Source organism: Nerophis ophidion, linkage group LG19, assembly GCF_033978795.1.
Source record: "Nerophis ophidion isolate RoL-2023_Sa linkage group LG19, RoL_Noph_v1.0, whole genome shotgun sequence".
NCBI lineage: Eukaryota > Metazoa > Chordata > Actinopteri > Syngnathiformes > Syngnathidae > Nerophis > Nerophis ophidion.
In genome coordinates, this window is record NC_084629.1 from 28,203,042 (window position 1) to 28,229,335 (window position 26,294).

Consider the following 26,294-nt stretch of genomic DNA (forward strand, 5'->3'; position numbering starts at 1 on the left):
TGTGTGTGTGCGTGCGTGCGTGCGTGCGTGCGTGCGCATGCGTGTTTTGCAAAATGTCTCACTTTTAAAGTCTCAGTGCGAGTGTGTCTGTGTTTGTGTGCACTGCAGTGAGCACCTGGTGCTTCAAAGTCGCCGCCAGAGGCAAGAAAAAATAAATAGCGTTCATCGCCCAAGTGAGAATGTGTTTCACACGAGGGACAGCAGAGGAGGGAATGTCTTGTCCCTCATCTGATAGATTTAAATTGATTTGGACATCTTGACGAAAGTAATGGGAATCATGTGAGATTGTATTACTCTACATGTTTTTAATATCAATATTCAATTTATTATATATATGTATGTATATATATATATATATATATATTTTTTTTTTTTAGTTCAGTTCACTTTCAGTTTATATCAAACATGCACATGATGCAATTTAATGCATCACATATTTCCAGTTGTTTCATTACAGCACATTCGAAAAGGAGTAGGAAGAAAAAGAGTTTATTTATACCATAGCAATTTTATCCCATTTCCTTATCTCTGTTTGTAACAGAACAGTGGATGTGCATATATATATATATATATATATATATATATATATATATATATATCCATCCATCTTCTTCCGCTTATCCGAGGTCGGGTCGCGGGTGCAGCAGCCTAAGCAGGGAAACCCAGACTTCCCTTTCCCCAGCCACTTCGTCTAGCTCTTCCCGGGGGATCCCGAGGCATTCCCAGGCCAGCCGGGAGACATAGTCTTCCCAACGTGTCCTGGGTCTTCCCCGTGGCCTCCTGCCGGTTGGACGTGCCCTAAACACCTGCCTAGGGAGGCGTTCGGGTGGCATCCTGACCAGATGCCCGAACCACCTCATCTGGCTCCTCTCGATGTGGAGGAGCAGCGGCTTTACTTTGAGTCCCTCCCGGATGGCAGAGCTTCTCACCCTATCTCTAAGGGAGAGCCCCGCCACACGGCGGAGGAAACTCATTTCGGCCGATTGTTCCCGTTATCTTATCCTTTCGGTCATGACCCAAAGCTCATGACCATAGGTGAGGATGGGAACGTAGATCGACCGGTAAATTGAGAGCTTTGCCTTCCGGCTCAGCTCCTTCTTCACCACAACGGATCGGTACAACGTTCGCATTACTGAAGACGCCGCACCGATCCGCCTGTCGATCTCACGATCTACTCTTCCCTCACTCGTGAACAAGACTCCTAGGTACTTGAACTCCTCCACTTGGGGCAGGGTGTCCTCCCCAACCCGGAGATGGCATTCCACCCTTTTCCGGGCGAGAACCATGGACTCGGACTTGGAGGTGCTGATTCTCATTCCGGTCGCTTCACACTCGGCTGCAAACCGATCCAGTGAGAGCTGAAGATCCCGGTCAGATGAAGCCATCAGGACCACATCATCTGCAAAAAGCACAGACCTAATCCTGCGGTCACCAAACCGGAACCCCTCAACGCCTTGACTGCGCCTAGAAATTCTGTCCATAAAAGTTATGAACAGAATCGGTGACAAAGGACAGCCTTGGCGGAGTCCAACCCTCACTGGAAATGTGTTCGACTTACTGCCGGCAATGCGGACCAAGCTCTGGCATTGATCGTACAGGGAGCGGACCGCCACAATAAGACAGTCCGATACCCCATACTCTCTGAGCACTCCCCACAGGACTTCCCGAGGGACACGGTCGAATGCCTTCTCCAAGTCCACAAAGCACATGTAGACTGGTTGGGCAAACTCCCATGCACCCTCAAGAACCCTGCGGAGAGTATAGAGCCGGTCCACAGTTCCACGACCAGGACGAAAACCACACTGTTCCTCCTGAATCCGAGGTTCGACTATCCGGCGTAGCCTTCTCTCCAGTACACCTGAATAAACCTTACCGGGAAGGCTGAGGAGTGTGATCCCACGATAGTTGGAACACACCCTCCGGCCCCCCTTCTTAAAGAGAGGAACCACCACCCCGGTCTGCCAATCCAGAGGTACCGCCCCCGATGTTCACACGATGCTGCAGAGTCTTGTCAACCAAGACTGCCCCACAGCATCCAGAGCCTTAAGGAACTCCGGGCGGATCTCGTCCACCCCCGGGGCCTTGCCACCGAGGAGCTTTTTCACTACCATGGCAACCTCAGTCCCAGAAATAGGAGAGCCCACCACAGATTCCCCAGGCACTGCTTCCTCATAGGAAGACGTGTTGGTGGGATTGAGGAGGTCTTCAAAGTATTCCTTCCACCGATCCACAACATCCGCAGTTGAGGTCAGCAGAACACCATCCGCAACATACACGGTGTTGATAGTGCACTGCTTCCCCTTCCTGAGGCGGCGGACGGTGGTCCAGAATCGCTTCGAAGCCGTCCGGAAGTCGTTTTCCATGGCTTCCCCGAACTCCTCCCACGTCCGAGTTTTTGCCTCAGCGACCGCTGAAGCCGCACACCGCTTGGCCTGTCGGTACCTGTCCACTGCCTCCGGAGTCCTATGAGCCAAAAGGACCCGATAGGACCCCTTCTTCAGCTTGACGGCATCCCTCACCGCTGGTGTCCACCAAGGGGTTTTAGGATTGCCGCCCCGACAGGCACCAACTACCTTGCGGCCACAGCTCCGATCAGCCGTCTCGACAATAGAGGTGCGGAACATGGTCTACTCGGACTTAATGTCCAGCACCTCCCTCGTGACATGTTCGAAGTTCTTCCGGAGGTGGGAATTGAAACTTTTTCTGACAGGAGACTCTGCCAGACGTTCCCAGCAGACCCTAACAATGCTTTTGGGCCTGCCAGGTCGGTCCGGCATCCTCCCCCACCATCGCAGCCAACTCACCACCAGGTGGTGATCGGTAGAAAGCTCTGCCCCTCTCTTCACCGGAGTGTCCAAAACATAATCCGATGACACAACTACAAAGTCGATCATGGAACTGCGGCCTAGGGTGTCCTGGTGCCAAGTGCACATATGGACACCCTTATGTTTGAACATGGTGTTTGTAATGGACAAATTGTGACGAGCATATAAGTCCAATAACAAAACACCACTCGGGTTCAGATCCGGGCGGCCATTCTTCCTTAATCACGCCTCTCCAGGTTTCACTGTCGTTGCCAACATGAGCGTTGAAGTCCCCCAGTAGGACAAGGGAATCACCCGGGGGAGCACTTTCCAGTACTCCCTCGAGTGTACCCAAAAAGGGTGGGTACTCTGAACTGCTGTTTGGTGCGTAAGCACAAACAACAGTCAGGACCCGTCCCCCCACCCGAAGGCGAAGGGAAGCTACCCTCTCGTCCACTGGGTTGAACTCAAACGTGCAGGCTTTGAGCCGGGGGGCAACCAGAATTGCCACCCCAGCCCGGCGCCTCTCACTGTCGTCAACGCCAGAGTGGAAGAGGGTCCAGTCCCTGTCGAGAGAAGTGGTTCCAGAGCCCTTGCTGTGCGTCGAGGTGAGTCCGACTATATCCAGCCGGAACTTCTCCACTTCGCGCACTAGCTCAGGCTCCTTCCCCCCCCAGTGAGGTGATATTCTACGTCCCAAGAGCTAGCTTCTGTAGCCGAGGATCGGACCGCAAAGTGCCCTGCCTTCGGCTGCCGCCCAGCTCACATCGCACCCGACCTCTATGGCCCCTGCTATGGGTGGTGAGCCCATTGGAGGGGTGACCCACGTTGCCTCTTCGGGCTGTGCCCGGCCGGGCCCAATGGGAACAGGCCACCAGGCTCTCGCCATCGTGCCCCACCTCCGGGCCTGGCTCCAGAGTGGGGCCCCGGTGACCCGCGTCCGGGCGAGGGAAATCTGGGTCCATGTATTGTCTTCTTCATAGAGGTCTTCAAGCTGCTCTTTGTCTGATCCCTCACCTAGAACCTGTTTGCTTTGGGAGACCCTACCAGGGGGCATAAAGCCCCCGGACAACATAGCTCCTAGGATCATTGGGACACGCAAACTCCTCTACCACGATAAGGTGGCAGCTCAGAGAGGAGTATATATATATATATATATATATATAGTTTTTGAGATGCTTATAATTAATAAAAGTATTTTCAAGACAACTTTAAAGATGAGTTGTGCGCTATACTTTATATTTTGGTCGACAAAATTTACTGTAATTTTATTCGACTAAAATGTGGAATAATTTTGCCAACTAAAACTAAATTAATTTACATTACTAAAATATGACTAAAACTAAAATACATGTTTGTCATAAGACTATAACTTAAAACTACATTAAAAACAACTGTGAAAATAGACACTGCTGCAGCCTTGCTTATTAGTTTACTGCTGGATTTTGGGGTGTGTTACTAAACAATCAGTTTTTCCGATCCAAGCGCTTAAACATACACTAGCTGCTCGCTCACAATGGGCTCTTGTCCAATCCCAGGGAACCTGACCCAACGAAAGGGAGTAGGTCCCTCCTCTTTGGGGATGCAAGGGAATAAACCGGTACCCTGCATTGCTGACTAAAAGACGTCTTCCTTCCTCCATTTTTCTGTTTACTACAGTCTGTTGAAGCAACACATTAATCTGTGGCAGGCCACGACAAATAAATGAATATATGGACAAAAAAAGCATGGAGCTATGTCTAGCCAAGATGGAGAGGTTGTCGTTTGAGGTTGGATTTGCAGACCCTACACTTCTTGCATAAAAGTTGTGCGATTGCACACGCTTGTCTAGGGCATCCATCAATCCATTTTCTACTGCTTGTCCCTTTTGGGGTCGCGGGGGTTCGCTGGAGGCTATGTCCGATGCGTTCAGGTGGCTGGCGGGGTACACCCTGGACAAGTCGCCACCTCATCGCAGGGCCAACACGGATAGACAGACAACATTCACACTCACATTAAAGCTGACATAGGATGTGGTCGAAGTCAGGACTTGGAGAGAATCATTTGTTTCATGCACCCAAGCAGGCCATTTCTGTTTTCTGTCAGTCCGCCTCTGTCGTCACTGCCTGCCACACACACACACACACACACGCACGCACGCACGCACAGCTTATTTGAGCCAAAAGACTCATGGGGGTAGAGAGTCTGGCTCCTGGAAATGTCAAACTGCTTTGTCATGTCTAATCTCAGTCACCCTAACTACTGTGTATATGTGTATTACAGAAAAAAGAAAAGAAAAGCACTTAAAAGCCAGTCACCCCACAACTCTGGGCCAACAAAGGGCGCACGGTAGACTACATTTAGCAGGGTTTATGGCCATTAAAGACAAGATTGTGCTGCTGAAACACGACTGATGTAATCTAATTGGTGTCAAGTTGTGTTTCTTTAGAAAACAAAATAGTTGGGGCATCAAGATGTCATTAAGATGCTACTAATATAGGACAATATTATTGATTTAATGAGGTTACATTAAGATTTTTTTACTACATTAAAACAGAATCAGCGCATACAAGTCCCGAGTCCGTGGTTCTTTTCCGGAAAAGGGTAGAGTGCCATCTTCGGGTTGGGGAGGAGACCCTGCCCCAAGTGGAGGAGTTCAAGTACCTAGTAATCTTGTTCACGAGTAAAGGAAGAGTGGATCGTGAGATCGACGGGTGGATCGGTGCAGCGTCTTCAGTAATGCGGACGCTGTATCGATCCGTTGTGGTGAAGAAGGAGCTGAGCCGGAAGGCAAAGCTCTCAATTTACCGGTCGATCTACGTTCCCATCCTCACCTATGGTCATGAGCTTTGAGTTATGACCGAAAGGACTATATCACAGGTATAAGCGCCCAAAATGAGTTTCCTCCGCCCGGTGGCGGGGCTCTCCCTTAGAGATAGGGTGAGTAGTTCTGCCATCCGGGAGGAGCTCAAAGTAAAGCCGCTGCTCCTCCACATTGAGAGGAGCCACATGAGGTGGTTCGGGCATCTGGTCAGGATGCCACCTGAACGCCTCCCTCGGCACGTCCAACCGTAGGAAACCACGGGGAAGACCCAGGACACGTTGGGAAGACTATGTCTCCCGGCTAGCCTGGGAGAGGGAAGTCTGGGCTTCTCTGCTTAGACTGCTGCCCCCGCGACCCGAATTCGGATAAGCGGAAGAAGATGGATGAATGGAAAAAACTTCCTTATGGTCTACTTAACATGTAATTGTGGTTCTTTGATCAAAATGTTGTATGGATTATATTTTACAGACCGTTTTCAAGCAGTTTTCTATCCGTCTATTCAGAATGTTTTGTGGGCGGTCTTATTTACATGGCTCCACTTTGACTATGTCTTCTCTCCTCCATGTTTGTTTCAGTTTAACGCTTTCATAGCGAGTCTACTGACCGATGCAAGTTTGAACAATACGCTACTTTGTATTAGAAATGGCAACAGGGGAGGATGCATTTGTATGTACGAGCCAGTCTGCCCCACAACAAGAGGATAGTGGGGGTAAAAAGAGCTTATTGACTACAACGCGGACTACAATGGCAGACTCGCGCTCAGCTCTTTGAGGAAAACTTGACCATAAATGGAGATATCCTCTGATGACATAAGGCAGAAAACATCACAGGACAGAGCAAATTCCAAATTGCTTGTTTGGCGGAAGTATGAAGGAAGGCAAAATTATTTTATGAATTTTCAATGCCTTAATGGTTTGATTTACATTTTTTGGGACTTATGGGGATTCCAATACACATTAGCAGGCACCAACAAGTTAGAAAAAGTTGGTTTCGCAGAATGGGGCCCTTTTTAAAGAGGAACTGCACTTTTTAGGGATTTTGCCTGTTGTTCACAATCATTATGAAAGACATGACGACAGATTTTTTTTTAATGCATTTTCAATATTAAATAAATGCGATCAAAAGTCTGCTTACAGGAGCTGTTCAATTCTGCCTATAGAGCCCCTAAAAATCACCCAAACGCGTCCATTAAGGTTTTATATACATGATGTAAGTATATATATAATGTAGTAACAAACACATCTATGATAACATTTAATATTTATGTATTTAGCCCATTTTAAGCGTATGTGGGACATTCATTTTAAAAACACAATTTACTTTTTTCTTTTCTTCATCACTAATTTCTGCTCACTGTAGACGTTATGAGAGCCAACAAACATAATAAACATCACTCACTGTCCAATGTCTGCTGTCATTAGGACGCCGACTGCTGGTTAGAATCCGGAGAAATCACTGCACATAAGCTGCAAGGACGAAAACCAACGTGACCATGGATCCCTCAGGCAGTACTGCATCAAAAATCGACATCAGGGTGTAAAGGATATCCCCACATGGGCTCAGGAACACTTCAGAAAATCACTTTCAGTAACTACAGTTTGTCGCTACGTCTGTAAGTGTAAGTTAAAACTCTACTATGCAAAGCAAAAGCCATTTATCAACAACACTAAGAAACACCGCCGGCTTCACTGGCCCCGAGCGCATCTAAGACGGACTGATGCAAAGTGTAAAAGCGTTCTGTGGTCCGACCAGTCCACATTTCAAATTGTTTTTGGAAACTGTGGACATAGTGTCCTCTGGAACAAAGAGGAAAAGAACCATCTGGACTGGTTTAGGCGCAAAGTTCAAAAGCCAGCATCTGTGATGTTAGGGGGTGTATTAGTGGCCAAGGCATCGGTTACTTACACCTCTGTGAAGGCACCATTAATGCTGAAAGGTACATACAGGTGTTGGAGCAACATATGTTGCCTTTCAAGCAACGTTATCATGGACGCCCCTGCTTATTTCAGCAAGACAATGCCAAGCCATGTGTTACAACAGTGTGGGTACTAGACAGGCCTGCCTGTAGTCCAGACCTGTCTCCCATTGAAATGTGTGGTGCAATGTGAAGCCTAAAATACCACAACAGATACTGTTGAACAACTTAAACTGTACATCAAGCAAGAATGGGAAAGAATTCCACTTCAAAAATTGGTCTCCTCAGTTCCCAAAGATATACTGAGTGTTGTTAAAAGTAAAGGCCATGTAACACAGTGGTAAAAAAAAAAATGCCCTTGTGACAACGGTTTTGCGCTGTGTTGCTGCCATTAAATTCTAAGTTCATGATTATTTGCAAAAAAAAAAGTTTGTCAGTTCGAACATTACATATCTTGTCTTTGCAATCTATTCAATTGAATATATAAGTTGAAAAGGATTTGCAAATCATTGTATTCTGTTTTTATTTACCATTTACACAACGTGCCAACTTCACTGGTTTTGGGTTTTGTAAATGAGAGCAACAAAGAGACTTCTGTGTGTGACCTTGCTGTTGTTGTTTCTTGGATTAAAAAGGAGATTGTTGAGCCATTACCTCCTTGTTATGTTTGTTTTATATTGTTATGATCCATTCCCCGGGACATGTTTGTTTGGGTATTTCTTAATGTTACTCTTCACGACATTCACGTCGGTTCCTGTTTTCACCATGCCTTTGTATTTTTCCCGGCGTAAGACTTTCTCACTGTTCACCCTTGGCGGTTATCTTGATAATTTGGCTCCACACTTGACTAGTGTCTGAGTTTTCGTACTTGTTGTCCTGCCTATTGGAATAAATCACCTTGTTACCTGCACGCTGCTTCCGGGCGTCCTTCTGCATCTTGGGGAAACGACCACCGCAAAACCATGCGACCCCGACGTGACAAATATATATACTTAGACTTAGACAAACTTTATTGATCCACAAGGGAAATTGTTCCACACAGTAGCTCAGTTACAAAGGATGGATGGGGCAAGGATGGAAAGGATAATGCAGGTATAAAGTAGACTAAAATTTTTCCATAGTAGCAAAATAAAATATAACATATATGTAATATTTACATATTATATATACAATTAATAATATATACTGATATATTATTGTATTTTTATATAATATATAACAATTACCATGTACAATATTACAGCATATGTAACAGCTGCAGCATAAAATAGAGAGTAGATCCAGCATAAAATAAACATTCTAAACAAAGAGAGGTAGCTAACATAGAAGGTGTCAGGTAAAAGACAGATATCATCTATTGCTGTATGGCGAGTGATTATACAGCTGGATGGAATGCAGAATGAAGGAGTTCTTAACTCGAACACTTTGGGAACGAAGCTGAAGGAGCCTGTTGGAGTATGAGCTTCAGAGTCCCTCAATTGTCAGGTGGAGTGGGTGGGCAGGATTGTCCATGATGGCGAGCAGTTTGTCCAGTGTCTTTATGTCCCTCACTGGCACAAAACCCTCCAACTGTGTACCAATAGTTTGGCCGGCTTTCCGGATCAGTTTGTCAATCTGGTTTAAGTCCCTTTTGCTGGTGCTGCTCCCCCAACAAACCACTTCAAAGTACAGGGCACTGGCCACAACAGACTGAAAAAAGATCTCTGCACACATTAAAGGACCTAAGCTTCCTCTGGAAAAATACTCTGCTCATGTCCTTCTTGTAAACAGCTTTGCTGTTGTCCTTTCAGTCCAGTCTGCTGTTCAAGTGGACTCCCAGGTACTTGTACTGCCCCACTATTGCCACATCCCAGCCCTGGATTTTGATGGGCTCCACAGGGGTCATTTTCTTCTTGAAGTCGATGACCAGCTCCTTGGTCTTGTCCACATTAAGGAGCAGATGGTTTGCTTGAGACCACTCCATCTACTGTATTGCATGTGTAATTGCGAACATACTGCTATTTTCACTCTCCATTGATGAAAATACGCATATAAAGGGCTTTGAAAGATGCTGCTGCTACACTCTTCAATTATGCTGCGACACTCAAGCCAGCATCAATGACAGTCACCTGTTTTTTGTGGACATGGCCTTAGTTTAAAGCCAGCAAGCCAGGCTTCATTTGCAGTCTAGTGATTTACACATCCAACAAGTGACACCAATAACAGAGGAATACTTATGATGCTAATTTCAATATACCGCTGGTCAAAGAAGCCGCCAAGTCTCCCATACTTTGCTGCCAGCTGTGTGGTCTTCAAGATCTTACTAGCAAAGCAACATTAGCATTAATCTACTGATAATGTATTTTTATATTTTTTAATGTATGCTACATTTTTAATCTGCAATTTTAAACATAAATTTTGCGTCAAACTATCACTTATGCGTTTTTTTAATAAAATGAAATCTAATGAAATGTTGAACGCTCGCCTCAGACGCAGGTACTCGCGATTCCTCTTGCCTAGAAGCCGCACTGAACTGCAGGACAGATGGACGATCAGGAGCACCGAAACAAGCTCGCTAGTCAACTAACCAGCTAGCGAGCTTTCTTTTTGTCACCTCCGTTCACTCTCCAAGACACAAAATCATGTTAGGGTTGCCCACATATGCGGCCCTCTCCAAGGTTTCTCATAGTCACTGTCACCGACGTCCCACTGGGGTGAGTTTTTCCTTGCCTGTATGTGGGCTCTGTACCGAGGATGTCGTTGTGGTTTGTGCAGCCCTTTGAGACACTTGTGATTTAGGGCTAAATAAATAAACATGGATTGATTGATTGAAGACACAACATTGACGGCTTTCCGCTTTGCTGCTAATCATATTTGTATGTTTACAATCCGAACACTGTTGGCGCTGAACCATTTGTACTTCGAGAGTGGTTATTACTAACAAGCAAAAAGGTATATTTTGGGGTGACAGATTGTAAACAGAGGTCACAAGTGTACTACCCGAGGGAGCGTGGCTACATTACATGGGACATGCGGAATTTCCCCCAGGGATCAATAAAGTACTTTCTATTCTATTTCTAAGTATCCTAAAGACAGCCACAAAGGCTTGGTAGAGTAGAATAAATTTAAATGTAAAATTAGGACTGGGCAACGATTAAAAATTTTAATCAAAGTTAATCGCACCTCTTCTCTGATTAATTGCGATTAATTGCATTGTATACGCAAAGCCCAAAAATGAATTCAAAAGTTGTGTGTAGTGCACCTTTATTGGAATATTCTCACACATGAACAAAAGCGCCAAAATATTTGTCGTGCAAACACAATTCAAATCAGTACTTGTTAAACAGTAGCAGTTAAATAGCATATTTTATGAAAATCAACTCAAAAAATGTAAATACAAACATTTAAGCTTATTTCCACTGCCAGGGAATTTAAGTTATCCTGTTTGTTATGGAAAATAAATATAATCTACATACAAATCTCTGAGCCACAATGATAACATCCGAACAGGCAATTTCTGAGGTAACAGCAGGAACATTTTTTTTATCAGGGATCTTATGTTTAAAAAAACCTATATTATAGGTAGTGGGCTGTTTTAGGGAATTTTTGATTAAATTATCCGTAGTAGCAATATTATTAATGTTGTGTTTATTCTGCGTAGTGCACTTAAAATAATTATGACCATATCTAGGAATTGATATGATGGGAATTTTTCGATTGTTTGCTTGGTGCTTTGATAAACTGAACGCATCATATACACATGGTACTATATTGTGATGTCATGAGCCAGGGAAAAAAATAACTACCCTACCCAACATGCAACAGGAGTGACGAGCATGCGCGGTAGCCCGGTAAAGGTTGTGTGTCGCCATGACGGCATCTTGTATGTTGTGATATGCACGCTCTGAAAGCAAACGTTAAGAACTCAGCCAACACGCCTCGTCTGCATTATTCATAAATAGACAGACAACACATATACTCCGCTGCTTCACAGGCCGCTGGATGTAGTCGGCGAATTATTCCCATGCTAGTTAGCCGGTCTAGCAAGCACACGTCATTCAGTCCAAAACGGCCCGATCTATCCACATCCAGAATTGTCTGGCGGTCGTAAGTGATCCCGGAGTGACCACGCTGTAAGCCAGCCATGAAATTTACAGAATTGTCCGGTATTTTTGCCAAATGTTCCATCCTTACCAAGAGCCCCTCCACGCCGAAGCCCGTCCGGGCGCCGCCATCTTTATAAGAAAAGGCGTTAACAAAATAAAAGCATGTAAACAACATACGCAAATACACGATAAAATAATTGTTGGCGTTAATAGATTGATGAGTTAACTCGTAATTAACGCATTAATTTGCCCACCCCTAGGTAAAATATATTCTAGAAATCCTACCATCCATCCATCCATCCATCATCTTCCGCTTATCCGAGGTCGGGTCGCGGGGGCAACAGCCTAAGCAGGGAAACCCAGACTTCCCTCTCCCCAGCCACTTCGTCTAGCTCTTCCTGGGGGATCCCGAGGCGTTCCCAGGCCAGCCGGGAGACATAGTCTTCCCAACGTGTCCTGGGTCTTCCCCGTGGCCTCCTACCGGTTGGACGTGCCCTAAACACCTCCCTAGGGAGGCGTTCGGGTGGCATCCTGACCAGATGCCCGAACCACCTCATCTGGCTCCTCTCGATGTGGAGGAGCAGCGGCTTTACTTTGAGTCCCTCCCGGATGGCAGAGCTTCTCACCCTATCTCTAAGGGAGAGCCCCGCCACCCGGCGGAGGAAACTCATTTCGGCCGCTTGTACCCGTGATCTTATCCTTTCGGTCATGACCCAAAGCTCATGACCATAGGTGAGGATGGGAACGTAGATCGACCGGTAAATTGAGAGCTTTGCCTTCCGGCTCAGCTCCTTTTTCACCACAACGGATCGGTACAACGTCCGCATTACTGAAGACGCCGCACCGATCCGCCTGTCGATCTCACGATCCATTCTTCCCTCACTCGTGAACAAGACTCCTAGGTACTTGAACTCCTCCACTTGGGGCAGGGTCTCCTCCCCAACCCGGAGATGGCACTCCACCCTTTTCCGGGCGAGAACCATGGACTCGGACTTGGAGGTGCTGATTCTCATTCCGGTCGCTTCACACTCGGCTGCGAACCGATCCAGCGAGAGCTGAAGATCCCGGTCAGATGAAGCCATCAGGACCACATCATCTGCAAAAAGCAGAGACCTAATCCTGCGGTTACCAAACCGGAACCCCTCAACGCCTTGACTGCGCCTAGAAATTCTGTCCATAAAAGTTATGAACAGAATCGGTGACAAAGGACAGCCTTGGCGGAGTCCAACCCTCACTGGAAATGTGTTCGACTTACTGCCGGCAATGCGAACTAAGCTCTGGCACTGATCGTACAGGGAATGGACCGCCACAATAAGACAGTCCGATACCACATACTCTCTGAGCACTCCCCACAGGACTTCCCGAGGGATACGGTCGAATGCCTTCTCCAAGTCCACAAAGCACATGTAGACTGGTTGGGCAAACTCCCATGCACCCTCAAGAACCCTGCCGAGAATATAGAGCTGGTCCACAGTTCCACGACCAGGACGAAAACCACACTGTTCCTCCTGAATCCGAGGTTCGACTATCCGACGTAGCCTCTTCTCCAGTACACCTGAATAAACCTTACCGGGAAGGCTGAGGAGTGTGATCCCACTATAGTTGGAACACACCCTCCGGTCCCCCTTCTTAAAGAGAGGAACCACCACCCCGGTCTGCCAATCCAGAGGTACTGCCCCCGATGTCCACGCGATGCTGCAAAGTCTTGTCAACCAAGACAGCCCCACAGCATCCAGAGCCTTAAGGAACTCCGGGCGGATCTCGTCCACCCCTGGGGCCTTGCCACCGAGGAGCTTTTTAACTACCTCAGCGACCTCAGCCCCAGAAATAGGAGAGTCCACCACAGATTCCCCAGGCACTGCTTCCTCATAGGAAGACGTGTTGGTGGGATTGAGGAGGTCTTCGAAGTATTCCTTCCACCTATCCACAACATCCGCAGTCGAGGTCAGCAGAACCCCATCCGCACCATACACGGTGTTGATAGTGCACTGCTTCCCCTTCCTGAGGCGGCGGACGGTGGTCCAGAATCGCTTCGAAGCCGTCCGGAAGTCGTTTTCCATGGCTTCCCCGAACTCTTCCCATGTCCGAGTTTTTGCCTCCGCGACCGCTGAAGCTGCACACCGCTTGGCCTGTCGGTACCTGTCCACTGCCTCCGGAGTCCTATGAGCCAAAATGACCCGATAGGACTCCTTCTTCAGCTTGACGGCATCCCTCACCGCTGGTGTCCACCAAGGGGTTTTAGGATTGCCGCCCCGACAGGCACCAACTACCTTGCGGCCACAGCTCCGATCTGCCGCCTCGACAATAGAGGTGCGGAACATGGTCCACTCGGACTCAATGTCCAGCACCTCCCTCGTGACATGTTCAAAGTTCTTCCGGAGGTGGGAATTGAAACTTTGTCTGACAGGAGACTCTGCCAGACGTTCCCAGCAGACCCTCACAATGCGTTTGGGCCTCCCAGGTCTGTCCGGCATCCTCCCCCAACATCGCAGCCAACTCACCACCAGGTGGTGATCGGTAGAAAGCTCCGCCCCTCTCTTCACCCGAGTGTCCAAAAAATGAGGCCGCAAATCCGATGACACAACTACAAAGTCGATCATGGAACTGCGGCCTAGGGTGTCCTGGTGCCAAGTGCACATATGGACACCCTTATGTTTGAACATGGTGTTTGTTATCGACAAACTGTGACGAGCACAAAAGTCCAATAACAAAACACCACTCGGGTTCAGATCCGGGCGGCCATTCTTCCCAATCACGCCTCTCCAGGTTTCACTGTCGTTGCCAACGTGAGCGTTGAAGTCTCCCAGTAGGACAAGGGAATCACCCGGGGGAGCACTTTCCAGTACTCCCTCGAGTGTTCCCAAAAAGGGTGGGTACTCTGAACTGCTGTTTGGTGCATAAGCACAAACAACAGTCAGGACCCGTCCCCCCACCCGAAAGCGGAGGGAGGCTACCCTTTCGTCCACCGGGTTGAACTCCAACGTACAGGCTTTGAGCCGGGGGGAAACAAGAATTGCCACCCCGGCCCGTCGCCTCTCACTGCCGGCAACGCCAGAGTGGAAGAGGGTCCAATCCCTCTCGAGAGAAGTGGTTCCAGAGCCCTTGCTGTGCGTCGAGGTGAGTCCGACTATATCCAGCCGGAATTTCTCGACTTCGCGCACTAGCTCAGGCTCTTTCCCCCCCAGTGACGTGACGTTCCACGTCCCAAGAGCTAGCTTCTGTAGCCGAGGATCGTACCGCCAAGTGCCCTGCCTTCGGCTGTCGCCCAGCTCACAATGCACCCGACCTCTATGGCCCCTGCTATGGGTGGTGAGACCATTGGAGGGGTGACCCACGTTGCCTCTTCGGGCTGTGCCTGGCCGGGCCCCATGGGAACAGGCCCGGCCACCAGGCGCTCGCCATCGTGCCCCTCCTCCGGGCCTGGCTCCAGAGGGGGGCCCCGGTGACCCGCGTCCGGGCGAGGGAAATCTGGGTCCATGGTTTTTCATCTTCATAAAGGTCTTCGAGCTGCTCTTTGTCTGACCCCTCACCTAGAACCTGTTTGCCTTGTGAGACCCTACCAGGGGGCTTTATGCCCCCGGACAACATAGCTCCTAGGATCATTGGGACACGCAAACTCCTCTACCACGATAAGGTTGCAGCTCAGAGAGGAGAGAAATCTTACCAATTGAAGGAAATGCAGTTTTGATTTTCCAAAATGGTTTTTTGGGTTTGCGTGGCAGCACTTCAAGCTGATAGAAATGTTCCTCTTTGTTTCTCAATTTTCCTTTTTTTTTTCAAAGAATGCTCACATCCTAGTATATTAAAGAAAGTCCACATCACTGTCATGCTGCCTCTGCTTCAGACAATCGCATACGTCTTGGTTACGCCATCCCAACATCCTACTTCGGCAGTTTTGTTTCAGTGATCAAAGTCTTTTATACTGTATATACAGTTGTGATCAAAAGTTTACATACACAGAACATAATGTCATGGCTGTCTTGAGTTTCCAATATTTTCTACATCTCTTATTTTTTTGTGATAGAGTGATTGGAGCACATACTTGTTGGTCACAAAAACAATCATGAAGTTTGGTTCTTTTATGAATTGATTATGGGTCGACTGAAAATGTGACCGGATCTGCTTGGTCAAAAGTATACATACAGCAATGTTAATATTTGGTTACATGTCCCTTGGCAAGTTTCACTGCAATAAGGCGCTTTTGGGAGCCATCCACAAGCTTCTGGCAAACTTCTAGTTGAATTTTTGACCACTCCTCTTGACAAAATTGGTGCAGTTCAGCTAAATTTGTTGGTATCCTGACATGGACTTGTTTCTTAATATTGTCCACACGTTTAAGTCAGGACTTTGGGAAGGCCATTCTAAAACCTTAATTCTAGCCTGTTTTAGCCATTCCTTCACCATTTTTAACGTGTTTTTGGAGTCATTGTCTTGTTGGAACATCCAACTGCACTCAAGACCCAACCTCCGGGCGGATGATTTTAGCTTGTCCTGAAGAATTTGAAGGTAATCTCCTTTTTCAGTGTCCCATTTACCCTCTTTAAAGCACCAGTTCTATTGGCAGCAAAACAGGCCCAGCGCATAATACTACCACCACCATGCTTGACGGTAGGTGTGGTGTTCCTGGGATTAAAGGCCTCACCTTTTCTCTTCCAAATATATTGCTGAATATTGTGGCCAAACAGCTCAATTTTTTTGTTTTATCTGACCACAGAACTTTCTTCCAGACCAGGGGTGTCAAACTCAAATACAGAGTGGGCCAAAATTTTAAACTGAACAAAGCCGCGGGCCAAGGTTGAACAAATTAACCTTTTAATAGGGAGCCAAACAAGTTTTGCATTGAATATTGAACAAGCGAGACTTATATAACTTTATAGTGACATGCAAAATCGAGTTTCAAATAATACTAATAATTTAAAAATAGCAATGGCATATCAAATCAAATTTAAATAGAAATTGAATGCCTCTTTTCTATTTGCAGCCTTCTCAGGTAAATATCAAAATCAACTTTTCCCACAGGCTAATAATACATTTTTATATTGTAGCGTCCAGGAAGAGGTAGTGCTGCAATGGCTTCTGTGTATTTGTTCTGTTGTGTTTATGTTGTGTTACAGTGCGGATGTTCTCCCGAAATTTGCTTGTCATTCTCGTTTAGTGTTGGTTCACAGTGTGGTGCATATTTGTAACAGTCTTAAAGTTGTCTATACGGCCACCCTCAGTGTGACCTGTATGGCTGTTGCATTAGCGTGTGTATGTAAAAGCCACATATATCATGTGACTAGGCGGGCACGCTGTTTCTACGTAGGAAAAGCGGACGTGATGAAAGGTTTTAGAGGACGCTTGAGGCAGTGCTTTTAAGGCACGCCTCCAATATTTTTGTCCAGGTGGGAATCGGGAGAAATTTGGGAGAATGGTCCCCCCCCTGTGATTTTCGTGAGGGGCACTGAAATTTGGGAGTCTCCTTGCAAAATCGGGGGTGGGGGGGTTTAGCAAGTATGAGTATTAGCGGTGTAACAGCGACACTGCCGCTGTATAATACCGGAGGGCCAGCTCTAATGTTAATTTGATATTGCCTCAAGGGCCAAATGAAAATACACGGCTGGCCAAATTTGGCCCGTGGGCCAGAGTTTGACACCCATGTTCCAGACGGTCTTATCTTTGTCCATGTGATGTTGGAAACTCAAGACAGCCATGACATTGTGTTCTTTACAAATGTATGTAAACGTTTGACCATTACTGTAGGCGGTATATACTCATTTATATATTACATTACTTACATTTGTTTTCACATAAATAACCCTCATTTTCAAGGTGTTTCGGCTTTTATTTTGCCTAATTACATGTACGGAAACCCTGCTGTGTTTGTGAGGGTGTGTGACTGTGTTTGTTCAGGTGGATTAGTGGCAGTTTTCCGATTCCTGGAGTGATTCTGTGTTCCCAGTAATGTTGTCTTTCTCAAAGTCCCCCTCTCATCCTCCACTTGTTTTAATCCTTCCGGTTGCCAATCTCACATGCAAGTCTTTTTTTTTTTTAGGGGACGAGCCAGTCCACCCACTCTCAAGCTGTTCCCTCTTACACACACACACACACACACACACACACACACACACGCGCGCGCAGAGTCCATCCAAGGCCGTGATCACATCTGTTAAATTGTCTCCGAATCAACACACACTGTCTCCCTTTTGTCTGAACAAGCGTTGTCCTTTTTTCCCCTCCCTCCATCACATTTTATTTGTCTCCTGATTGTTTCCATCTTGTGATGTTGTTGTAGGCGTTCAATTCCGCTGCGCGTCCCACGAGAAATAACACACAGTGATTGCCCCTTTCTCCTCTTGTTTCCGTCAGTGTGAATTGCACACTGATTTTGCTGTCTGGGTTGGGTGTTGTGTTGAGAAAAGGCTCCTGATTGCTTAGTTTCCTTGCAGTGTGCCATGCTGGTCGTCTCAGCTTCCTTATAAGGTTGCCTATAAGCACACCACAGCATGTAGTATGTATTGCTCTACAGACGTACACCAATATTGCCTCTGCTTCCTTTGTGTGCTGTACAAATGTATGATTGTTCAACAAAAGGTAACATGAGATTGACAGCTGTGCTTTGTCTCCACAGCAACTGATGCGCTCCTCCGTCTTCCACATGTTCATCTTGAGCATGGTGGCTGTTGACGTGATCGTTGCCGCTAGCAACTATTACAAGGGCGAGAACTACCGTAGGCACTACGACGAGTTTTACCTGGCGGAGGTGAGATTTCCAATTTAAAACCAACATGAATCTATGTGCCCTGGATTCAATATAAAGAGAATGTTATATCGGATTATAGTTTTCCCTCTGAGTAAATATAATATTGGGAGGTTATTAGACATTTCATTCTGCAGCATGCCACTCAAATTTAACGCGGGATTGTAAACAGTCGAGCCAGATGTCAAGAGATTTGATGTTCTGATATTTTTAAGTGTACTGTAGTGTTGCTCCGATACCAATATTTTGGTACTGGTACCTGTACCAAAATTATTCCGATAGTTTTCGCTACTTTTCTAAATTAAGGGGACCACAAAAAATTGCATTATTGGATTTAATTTAGCAAAAACAAATGTACGTTACATTAAACATATGTCTCTTATTGCAAGTTTGTCCTTAAATAAAATAGTGAACATACAGGACAACTTGTCTTTTAGTAGTAAGTAAACCAACAAAGGCTCCTAATTAGTCTGCTGACATACACAGTAACATATTGTGTCATTTATCATTCTAATATTTTGTCAACATTATGAGGGACAAGCGGTAGAAAATTAATTATTGATCTACTTCATGTATTAATAATATCTGCTTATTTTATCTTTTAACATGTTCTATTTACACTTCTGTTAAAATGTAATAATCACTTGTTCTTCTCTTGTTTGATACTTTACATTAGTTTTGGATGATACCACAAATCTGGGTATCAATCCGATACCAAGCAGATACAGGATCATACATTGCTCATATTCAAAGTCCTCATGTGTCCAGGAACATATATCCTTAGTTTATGAACATAATATCAAAAAAAGAAAAAAATGAAAGATGATGTGATGCCAAAAAATATTGACATAATCATAGTAGTATCGTCTAGACACGCTCCTGTACTTGGTATCATTACAGTGGATGCAGATCCACCAATGGCATTTGTTTACATTTTGACGCTGGTGAGCTACGGTGTGTAGTGAAGCATGATTAGCAATTCCTCGTCCTGCAGTGTAGGAAACTTGTAAGAAACTTACTCTTATTTGTCACCATGGAGGCGAAGATTAGTGATTTAGAAGTAGCTAAAACACTGGCAAGTGGGACTGGACTTTAGCCGCTAGCTAGCTAGCCATGTCTTAAAGCACTTTTTCCGGTGGACGTTTCAGTGTTATAACTTCACCTTTATCTTTAGTTTTTAAGCCAAAATGCGTCCGTTCCCCCTTTTCTGTCTACACACTGTGTCTGTAAGTACTCCTTGTGTGAGCGCTGCCGAACATGCTCGTCTGCCCGTAAACCAGCAATGACATAACGTGACGACAACGGGGACGTGGGGTGGTGGACCGTTACTTGTCAGAGGCTGTATTTTACCGAATATGATTCATTAGTATCACGGTACGATACTATTACATGTATACCGTACAACCCTAGTGTACTGCATATAGTGCAGCTCTAATATGTTCAGATGAATTAGCCTGTTTCAGGGTTTAACTGTCACCATCATAAAACAAGTTACATTTTAACATACCATGAATGCTGTACTTAAAGAGCAAGCAGGCTATACCTGCAAGGAGGTTTTTACTCAATATCCAAAATTTTAGAAGTCACTATAGAAAACAATTAATTTTAATAATGAATATGACTGCATGACACCGAGGAAAAATAAATATGGCGGACTTTAACAACATGGTCATGGAAGAACAAGTACTGTTTTTTTTCGGAGTATAAGTCGCACCTGCCGAAAATGCATAAAAAAGATGGAAAAAAACATATATAAGTCGCACTGGAGTATAAGTCGCATTTTTGGGGGAAATTTATTAGATAAAATCCAACAAGAACAGACATTTGAAAGGCAATTTAAAATAAATAAAGAATAGTGAACAACAGGCTGTTATATGACACATAAATAACCAACTGAGAACGTGCCTGATATGTTAACACAACATATTATGGTAAGAGTCATTCAAATAACTATAACATATAGAACATGCTATACATTTACCAAACAATCTGTCACTCCTGATCGCTAAATCCCATGAAATATTAGTTTTCGGTGTCGCTTCTGAACAATTCTGCCAACTCCAAAGGAAGATAATGCGGCGCTTCCTCTTCTATCGGTACGCCGCTTAAGTCAGAATCATCGTCAGGTGCAGTTCAAATTATTCCAGCCTTTCTGAATCCGGACAGTATGGTTTCGGTTGTCACTGAAGCCCATGCTTTGTCGATCCATCCGATGACATCCAGAAAAGTTGCATGGCGCATTCTCCCGGTTGCCGTGAAGCTGTGCTCTCCTTCCATCATCCACTGCTCCCACAGGCTGTGCAGGACTGCCGTAAAGCTCCTATTCACGGAGATGTCAAGTGGCTGGAGTATTTTGGTTAAGCCTCCGGGGATGATGGCAGGTATGGAGTTTAGTCCAAACTTTCTTTCTGCTGCTCAATTGCCGTTTCCTGCTGCGTATTTCACTACTTCCAGCTTGTAACCTGCAGTATATGCTTTCCTTTTCGGTGCCATTTTTGTTCAGCCCTTTGTTTTATAAGTTACCGCCAATGTACCGTAGCAGGTAGCGTCTTCTTTCCCACAATGCACTTCTGCCATGACCCACCTCCGCCGAATTTTCATTGGTTGACGTGTGTGTGTGACGATTGCTGTCATCCGGCTAGTCTCATACGTGAATGAGATAAATATTATTTGATATTTTATGGTAATATGTTAATAATTTCACACATAAGTTGCTCCGGAGTATACGTCGCACCCCCGGCCAAACTATGAAAAAAACTGTGACTTATAGTCCGAAAAATACGGTATATTTCCCAACACTGCAGCAGCCGAACCAATGTTGTGATAGCGGTAAAGACCTCAGCAAACTGTTTAGCCAGTTTTAATACCGCTGATGATTTCGGCAAGGGTAACAACACGAATAGGTTTCATTACAGCTACTTAGGGCGTACCGAATCTGATAGTGATATGGTTATCATATATCAATTGCATGTAAAACCGCTGCTATAAGCACTCCGATAAAAGCAATCCTGCAACACATTTACTTTTGTAAAACTGAACATCCAGTTAACATGTAAATGTCCTCCAATAGACACACAAGGGTGGTCCTTTCCTGTACTTTAGTGAAGTCATTTACAAACTGTAAACTATAGGCTACTAGGAGCTAGCAGCAACACAACAGCTAAGGAATTAGAGCACACTGTCAAACTTGGACTTGGACGAGGATAGTTTTCCCGAGGTGCATAGCGAATGGAGTGGAAACGGCGTGAAGCTAAAGACATTTTTTTTATTTTGTCACTATAACTAAAAACAGGAACCCACAAAAATCGCGCACAATGGCGGTACAACAACTGGGCTAGGAAACAAAAGACTAGCACAAAGGCGATTAACTATAAACATGAAACAAAACTTGCACTGGGGCATAAATAACGAGAAAACTTACTGTGACAAGGAAACGTGAACGAGACATGGATCACAGCACGGTGCGTAGCAGGTGGTAGACGTGAGAAGGAGGTGATGTTGCCAGGCTGACTACCTGGTAACTGTGGCCTAAATAATACTATGGTGATTGAAAACAGGTGCATGACATGGGAACCGGTTAAAACTAATGGGTTGGCATGAAAACAAAGTAAACAAGGAAGTGCAAAAGCAGGAAACAATGTCCAAAAAACAAAACCGAACATGACCAAAACAAAACATGATCCCATGGGCGTGACACACACAAGCTAACTAAACTAAATAAGTGTCCTTAATTGAACAGTATTGCAGTCTAAAAAACACATTTGTCAATATAAACAAGTATAAAATAATTATAGTTGCATATACAATAACTTATAATGAAGTCTCCAAGGCAAATGTGTATTAGAAAGTATCCAGGAACAAATGTGTCTGCATCATTCAACCTACTGCATCTTGAGGTTAAATTACTAAATAATCGTGGCCACTAGTTGTCACCAAAAAAAGTATCGCTCTACTTCAATTTAAAGACAGCAAAAATCCATTCCAGGCGGTTCATGGTAAATGGTAAATGGGTTGTACTTGTATAGTGCTTTTCTACCTTCAAGGGACTCAAAGCAGTTTGACACGATTTCCACATTCGCCCATTCACACAACCATTCACACACTGATGGCATTAGCTGCCATGCTAGGCGCTAACCACGACCCATCAGGATCAAGGGTGAAGTGTCTTGCTCAAGGACACAACAGACCTTACTAGGGCGGTAGAAGCCGGGGATCGAACCAGGAACCCTTAGGTTGCTGACACGGCCACTCTCCCAACCCCTTCATAAATAATATGTCAGGGTTTTTCATACATACCATTGTTCTCTATTAGATTCCTTTCAATTGATCATTTAACGCTACAAAATAATAAAAAAGTAAAAAATAAAATAAAATCATGAGGGTGACTACAGCCACAGCTATCATTGCCCATATTTTTTTTTTACACAACACAAAATAGAGACCCCAGGAACCATAGGAAACCCGGTGACCAAAGGATGTGTTAATTGGTGAAGTGTAAACTATATAGAAAGTTCTTTACGTTTCCATTTTATTTGATTTCCTTTTTTTCACATTAATTAATTGGTCACAAAGTGTAACAATAAATTAAACTATATTAGAGGTTAGTATTATTGTAGAAAGTAATGTTTGTATCTTGTCCATCCCAGGTGGCCTTCACTATTCTGTTTGACCTTGAGGCTCTTCTGAAGATATGGTGTCTGGGCTTCACGGGCTACATCAGCTCCTCCCTGCACAAGTTTGAACTGCTGCTGGTAGTGGGCACCACCCTGCACATCTACCCCGACCTCTACCACTCCCAGTTCACCTACTTCCAGGTTGGAATTCAGTGCCAACATAATGTGTCAGTGTTCCCCCTCGCTTTGTCAACAGGAGTAATAATATGTGATGCGGTTGTTCTCTCCAGAGGTGAATCGTCGTGTGCCTTAGTTTTTTATTTCCGTCCGCTGATGTGATTTAGATTCATACAGATCGTTCCAGGCGTATAGCTTGGGTGAACAGGTAGCTTTACAGGGAAGAGTGCATTATTGCATTGCTCTTAACCCTGTGACCTTGTTGTTGGTGCGCCTGTGGACAATTGGAAGACAGAGAAAGGTCTCCTTGATGGGTCTTTAATGAACCCTGACCATACAAGCTGCCCTCGACACACTCTGGCTTGCTCTCAAAAGCTGCCGTCCGCTCTTGTAATGCATATTCTCAAGCATGTTATAATAGCTTTAAAAATAGCTGCATGTGTGTGCATCGCCTTTTGCTTTATTACGTTGTCAGACAACCCAAAGATGACAAGATTACCCCAAGAGCAATGCCTGTATCATATTAAATCAGACAATGAGACAATATAGTTCTACTGTACACTATTCTCCACCATTCACACTGCAGAAGCCGTGTTTTATCTTAAGAGACAATGCTACATGAAAAAAATTTAAATATACTTTAGAGTCGTCTGTGTACAGCTTGTATAGCGGTATGGAATTACAAAACCCGTTTCCATTAGAGTTGGGAAATTGTGTTGGAGCTAAATAAAAACAGAATACAATGATTTGCGAATCCTTTTCAACCCATATTCAATTGAATGCACTTCAAAGACAAGATATTTGATGTTCAAACTCATAAACTTTATTTATTTTTTTGCAAATAATAATTAACTTAGAATTTCATGGCCGCAACACGTGCCAAAGTAGTTGGGAAAGGGCATGTTCACCACTGTTACATCACCTTTTCTTTTAACAACACTCAATAAACGTTTGGGAACTGAGGAAACTAATAGTTGAAGCTTTGAAAGTGGAATTATTTCCCATTCTTGTTTTATGTAGAGCTTTAGTCGTTCCACAGTCCGAGGTCTCCGCTGTCGTATTTCACGCCTCATAATGCACCACACATTTTTTGATGGGAGACAAGTCTGGACTGCAGGCGTGCCAGGAAATTACCCTCACTCTTTTTCTACGAAGCCACGCTGTTGTAACACGTGCTGATTGTGGCTTGGTATTGTCTTGCTGAAATAAGCGTCCATGATGGTAGCATATGTTGTTCCAAAACCTGTATGTACCTTTCAGCATTAATGGTGCCTTCACGGATGTGTAAGTTACCCATGCCTTGGGCACTAATTCACCCCCATACCATCACAGATGCTGGCTTTTGAACTTTGCGTCGATAACAGTCTGGATGGTTCGCTTTCCCTTTGGTCTGGATGACACAATGTTGAATATTTCCAAAAACAATTTGAAATGTGGACTCGTCAGACCACACAACACTTTTGTACTTTGCATCAGTCCATCTTAGATGATCTCGGGCCCAGAGAAGCCGGCGGCGTTTCTGGATGTTGTTGATAAATGGCTTTCGCTTTGCATAGTAGAACTTTAACTTGCACTTACAGATGTAGCGACAAACTGTATTTAGAGACAGTGATTTTCTGAAGTGTTCCTGAGCCCATGTGGTGATATCCTTTAGAGATTGATGTCGGTTTTTGATACAGTGCCGTCCGTCTGAGGGATCGAAAGTCACGGTCATTCAATGTTGGTTTCCAGCCATGCCGCTCACGTGGAGTGATTTTTCCAGATTCTCTGAATCTTTTGATGATATTATGGACCGTAGATGTTGAAATCCCAAAATTTCTTGCAATTGCACTTTGAGAAACGTTGTTCTTAAACTGTTTGACTATTTGCTCACGCAGTTGTGGACTAAGCGGTGTACCTCGCCCCATCCTTTCTTGTAAAAGACTGAGCATTTTTGGGAAGCTGTTTTTATACCCAATCACGGCACCCACCTGGATGTTCCAAATAAGTGATTGATGAGCATTCCTCAACTTTATCAGTATTTATTGCCCCCTTTCCCAACTTCTTGGTCATGTTTTGCTGGCATCAAATTCTAAAGTTAATGATTATTTGCAAAAAAAAAAAATATCTATCAGTTTGAACATCAAATATGTTGTCTTTGTAGCATATTCAACTGAATATGGGTTGAAAAGGATTTGCAAATCATTGTATTCCGTTTATATTTACACAATATCTAACACATATATCTAACACAATTTCCCAACTCATATGGAAACAGGGTTTGTACTATCCATTGAAAATGAGTGAACACTATAATACAGCTGGTAACACAAGTGAGTATTTTTTACATCTGAGAGTGAACACTTGAAAATTGTCCCCTTGAGCCTGGAATTTCCCACCTTGCACTCCTCCACCTTCCTTCCGCTTAAAAATTCCCCACAGGTGCTAAAATTGGTTCAAGTGGGGAGGAGAAATACTTGGTCACTCCATCACCTTTACTTGAGATACCTCAGCGAGGCACTTGTCGTCTTGGAGGTATTTTTTTTGGCCTCCTTATCATGTTGGAAAAGATGCCACGATGCCCTGTTGCAGTCTCAAAATGTCACGTTTTATGCGTGAAGTCACGTTTCAATTAACTGAGGTCCCCAGTTACTGGTTGCATTCGTTCAGCCCAGATCATGACTCTGCCACCACCACGCTTCACTATAGGCAAGACAAAAGTAAGTTTCTCCTGACTTGTGTTGCCAGACCAAAAAAAACTATGTGTTGTTTTATGATGAAAAGTGAGGGGTGTACTTACTGTTGTCAAATGTTTCTAAGGTGACCATGCTGTATTTTAGAATTGGGATATATGTAGGATATTTTCATTACCAATATCATTATTCCTTATTAATCGGTAGTCCTATCGGTATGATATGTAGCGTATTTTCCGAACCATAGGGAGTACTGGATTATAAGGCGCACTGCCGTTGAGCGGGTCTAGTCAGGTCTATTTTTATACAACAGGCGCACCGGATTATAGGGCACATTAAAGGGGTCATATTATGATTTTTTTCTAAGTGTAAAACACTTCCTTGTGGTCCACATAACATGTAATGGTGGTTCTTTTGTCAAAATGTTGCACAGAAGATGTTTTACATATCTGTAATATACACCCCCGCCCTCCCCAACCCCGCCTC

At 44.8% G+C, this 26,294-nt stretch overlaps 1 protein-coding gene across 5 annotated transcripts in view; it reads left to right on the forward strand.

Annotated features, from left to right (window-relative positions):
• Nucleotides 1–26,294, forward strand: part of nalcn (sodium leak channel, non-selective) — a 214,852-nt gene that overhangs the window by 74,235 nt on the left and 114,323 nt on the right. For all 5 annotated transcript variants that reach the window (XM_061879749.1, XM_061879750.1, XM_061879751.1 and 2 more), the window contains exons 12-13: nucleotides 18,218–18,349; nucleotides 22,993–23,160. In XM_061879749.1, coding sequence (XP_061735733.1) covers nucleotides 18,218–18,349; nucleotides 22,993–23,160 — 300 coding nt within the window. The remainder of the gene's footprint in view (nucleotides 1–18,217; nucleotides 18,350–22,992; nucleotides 23,161–26,294) is intronic.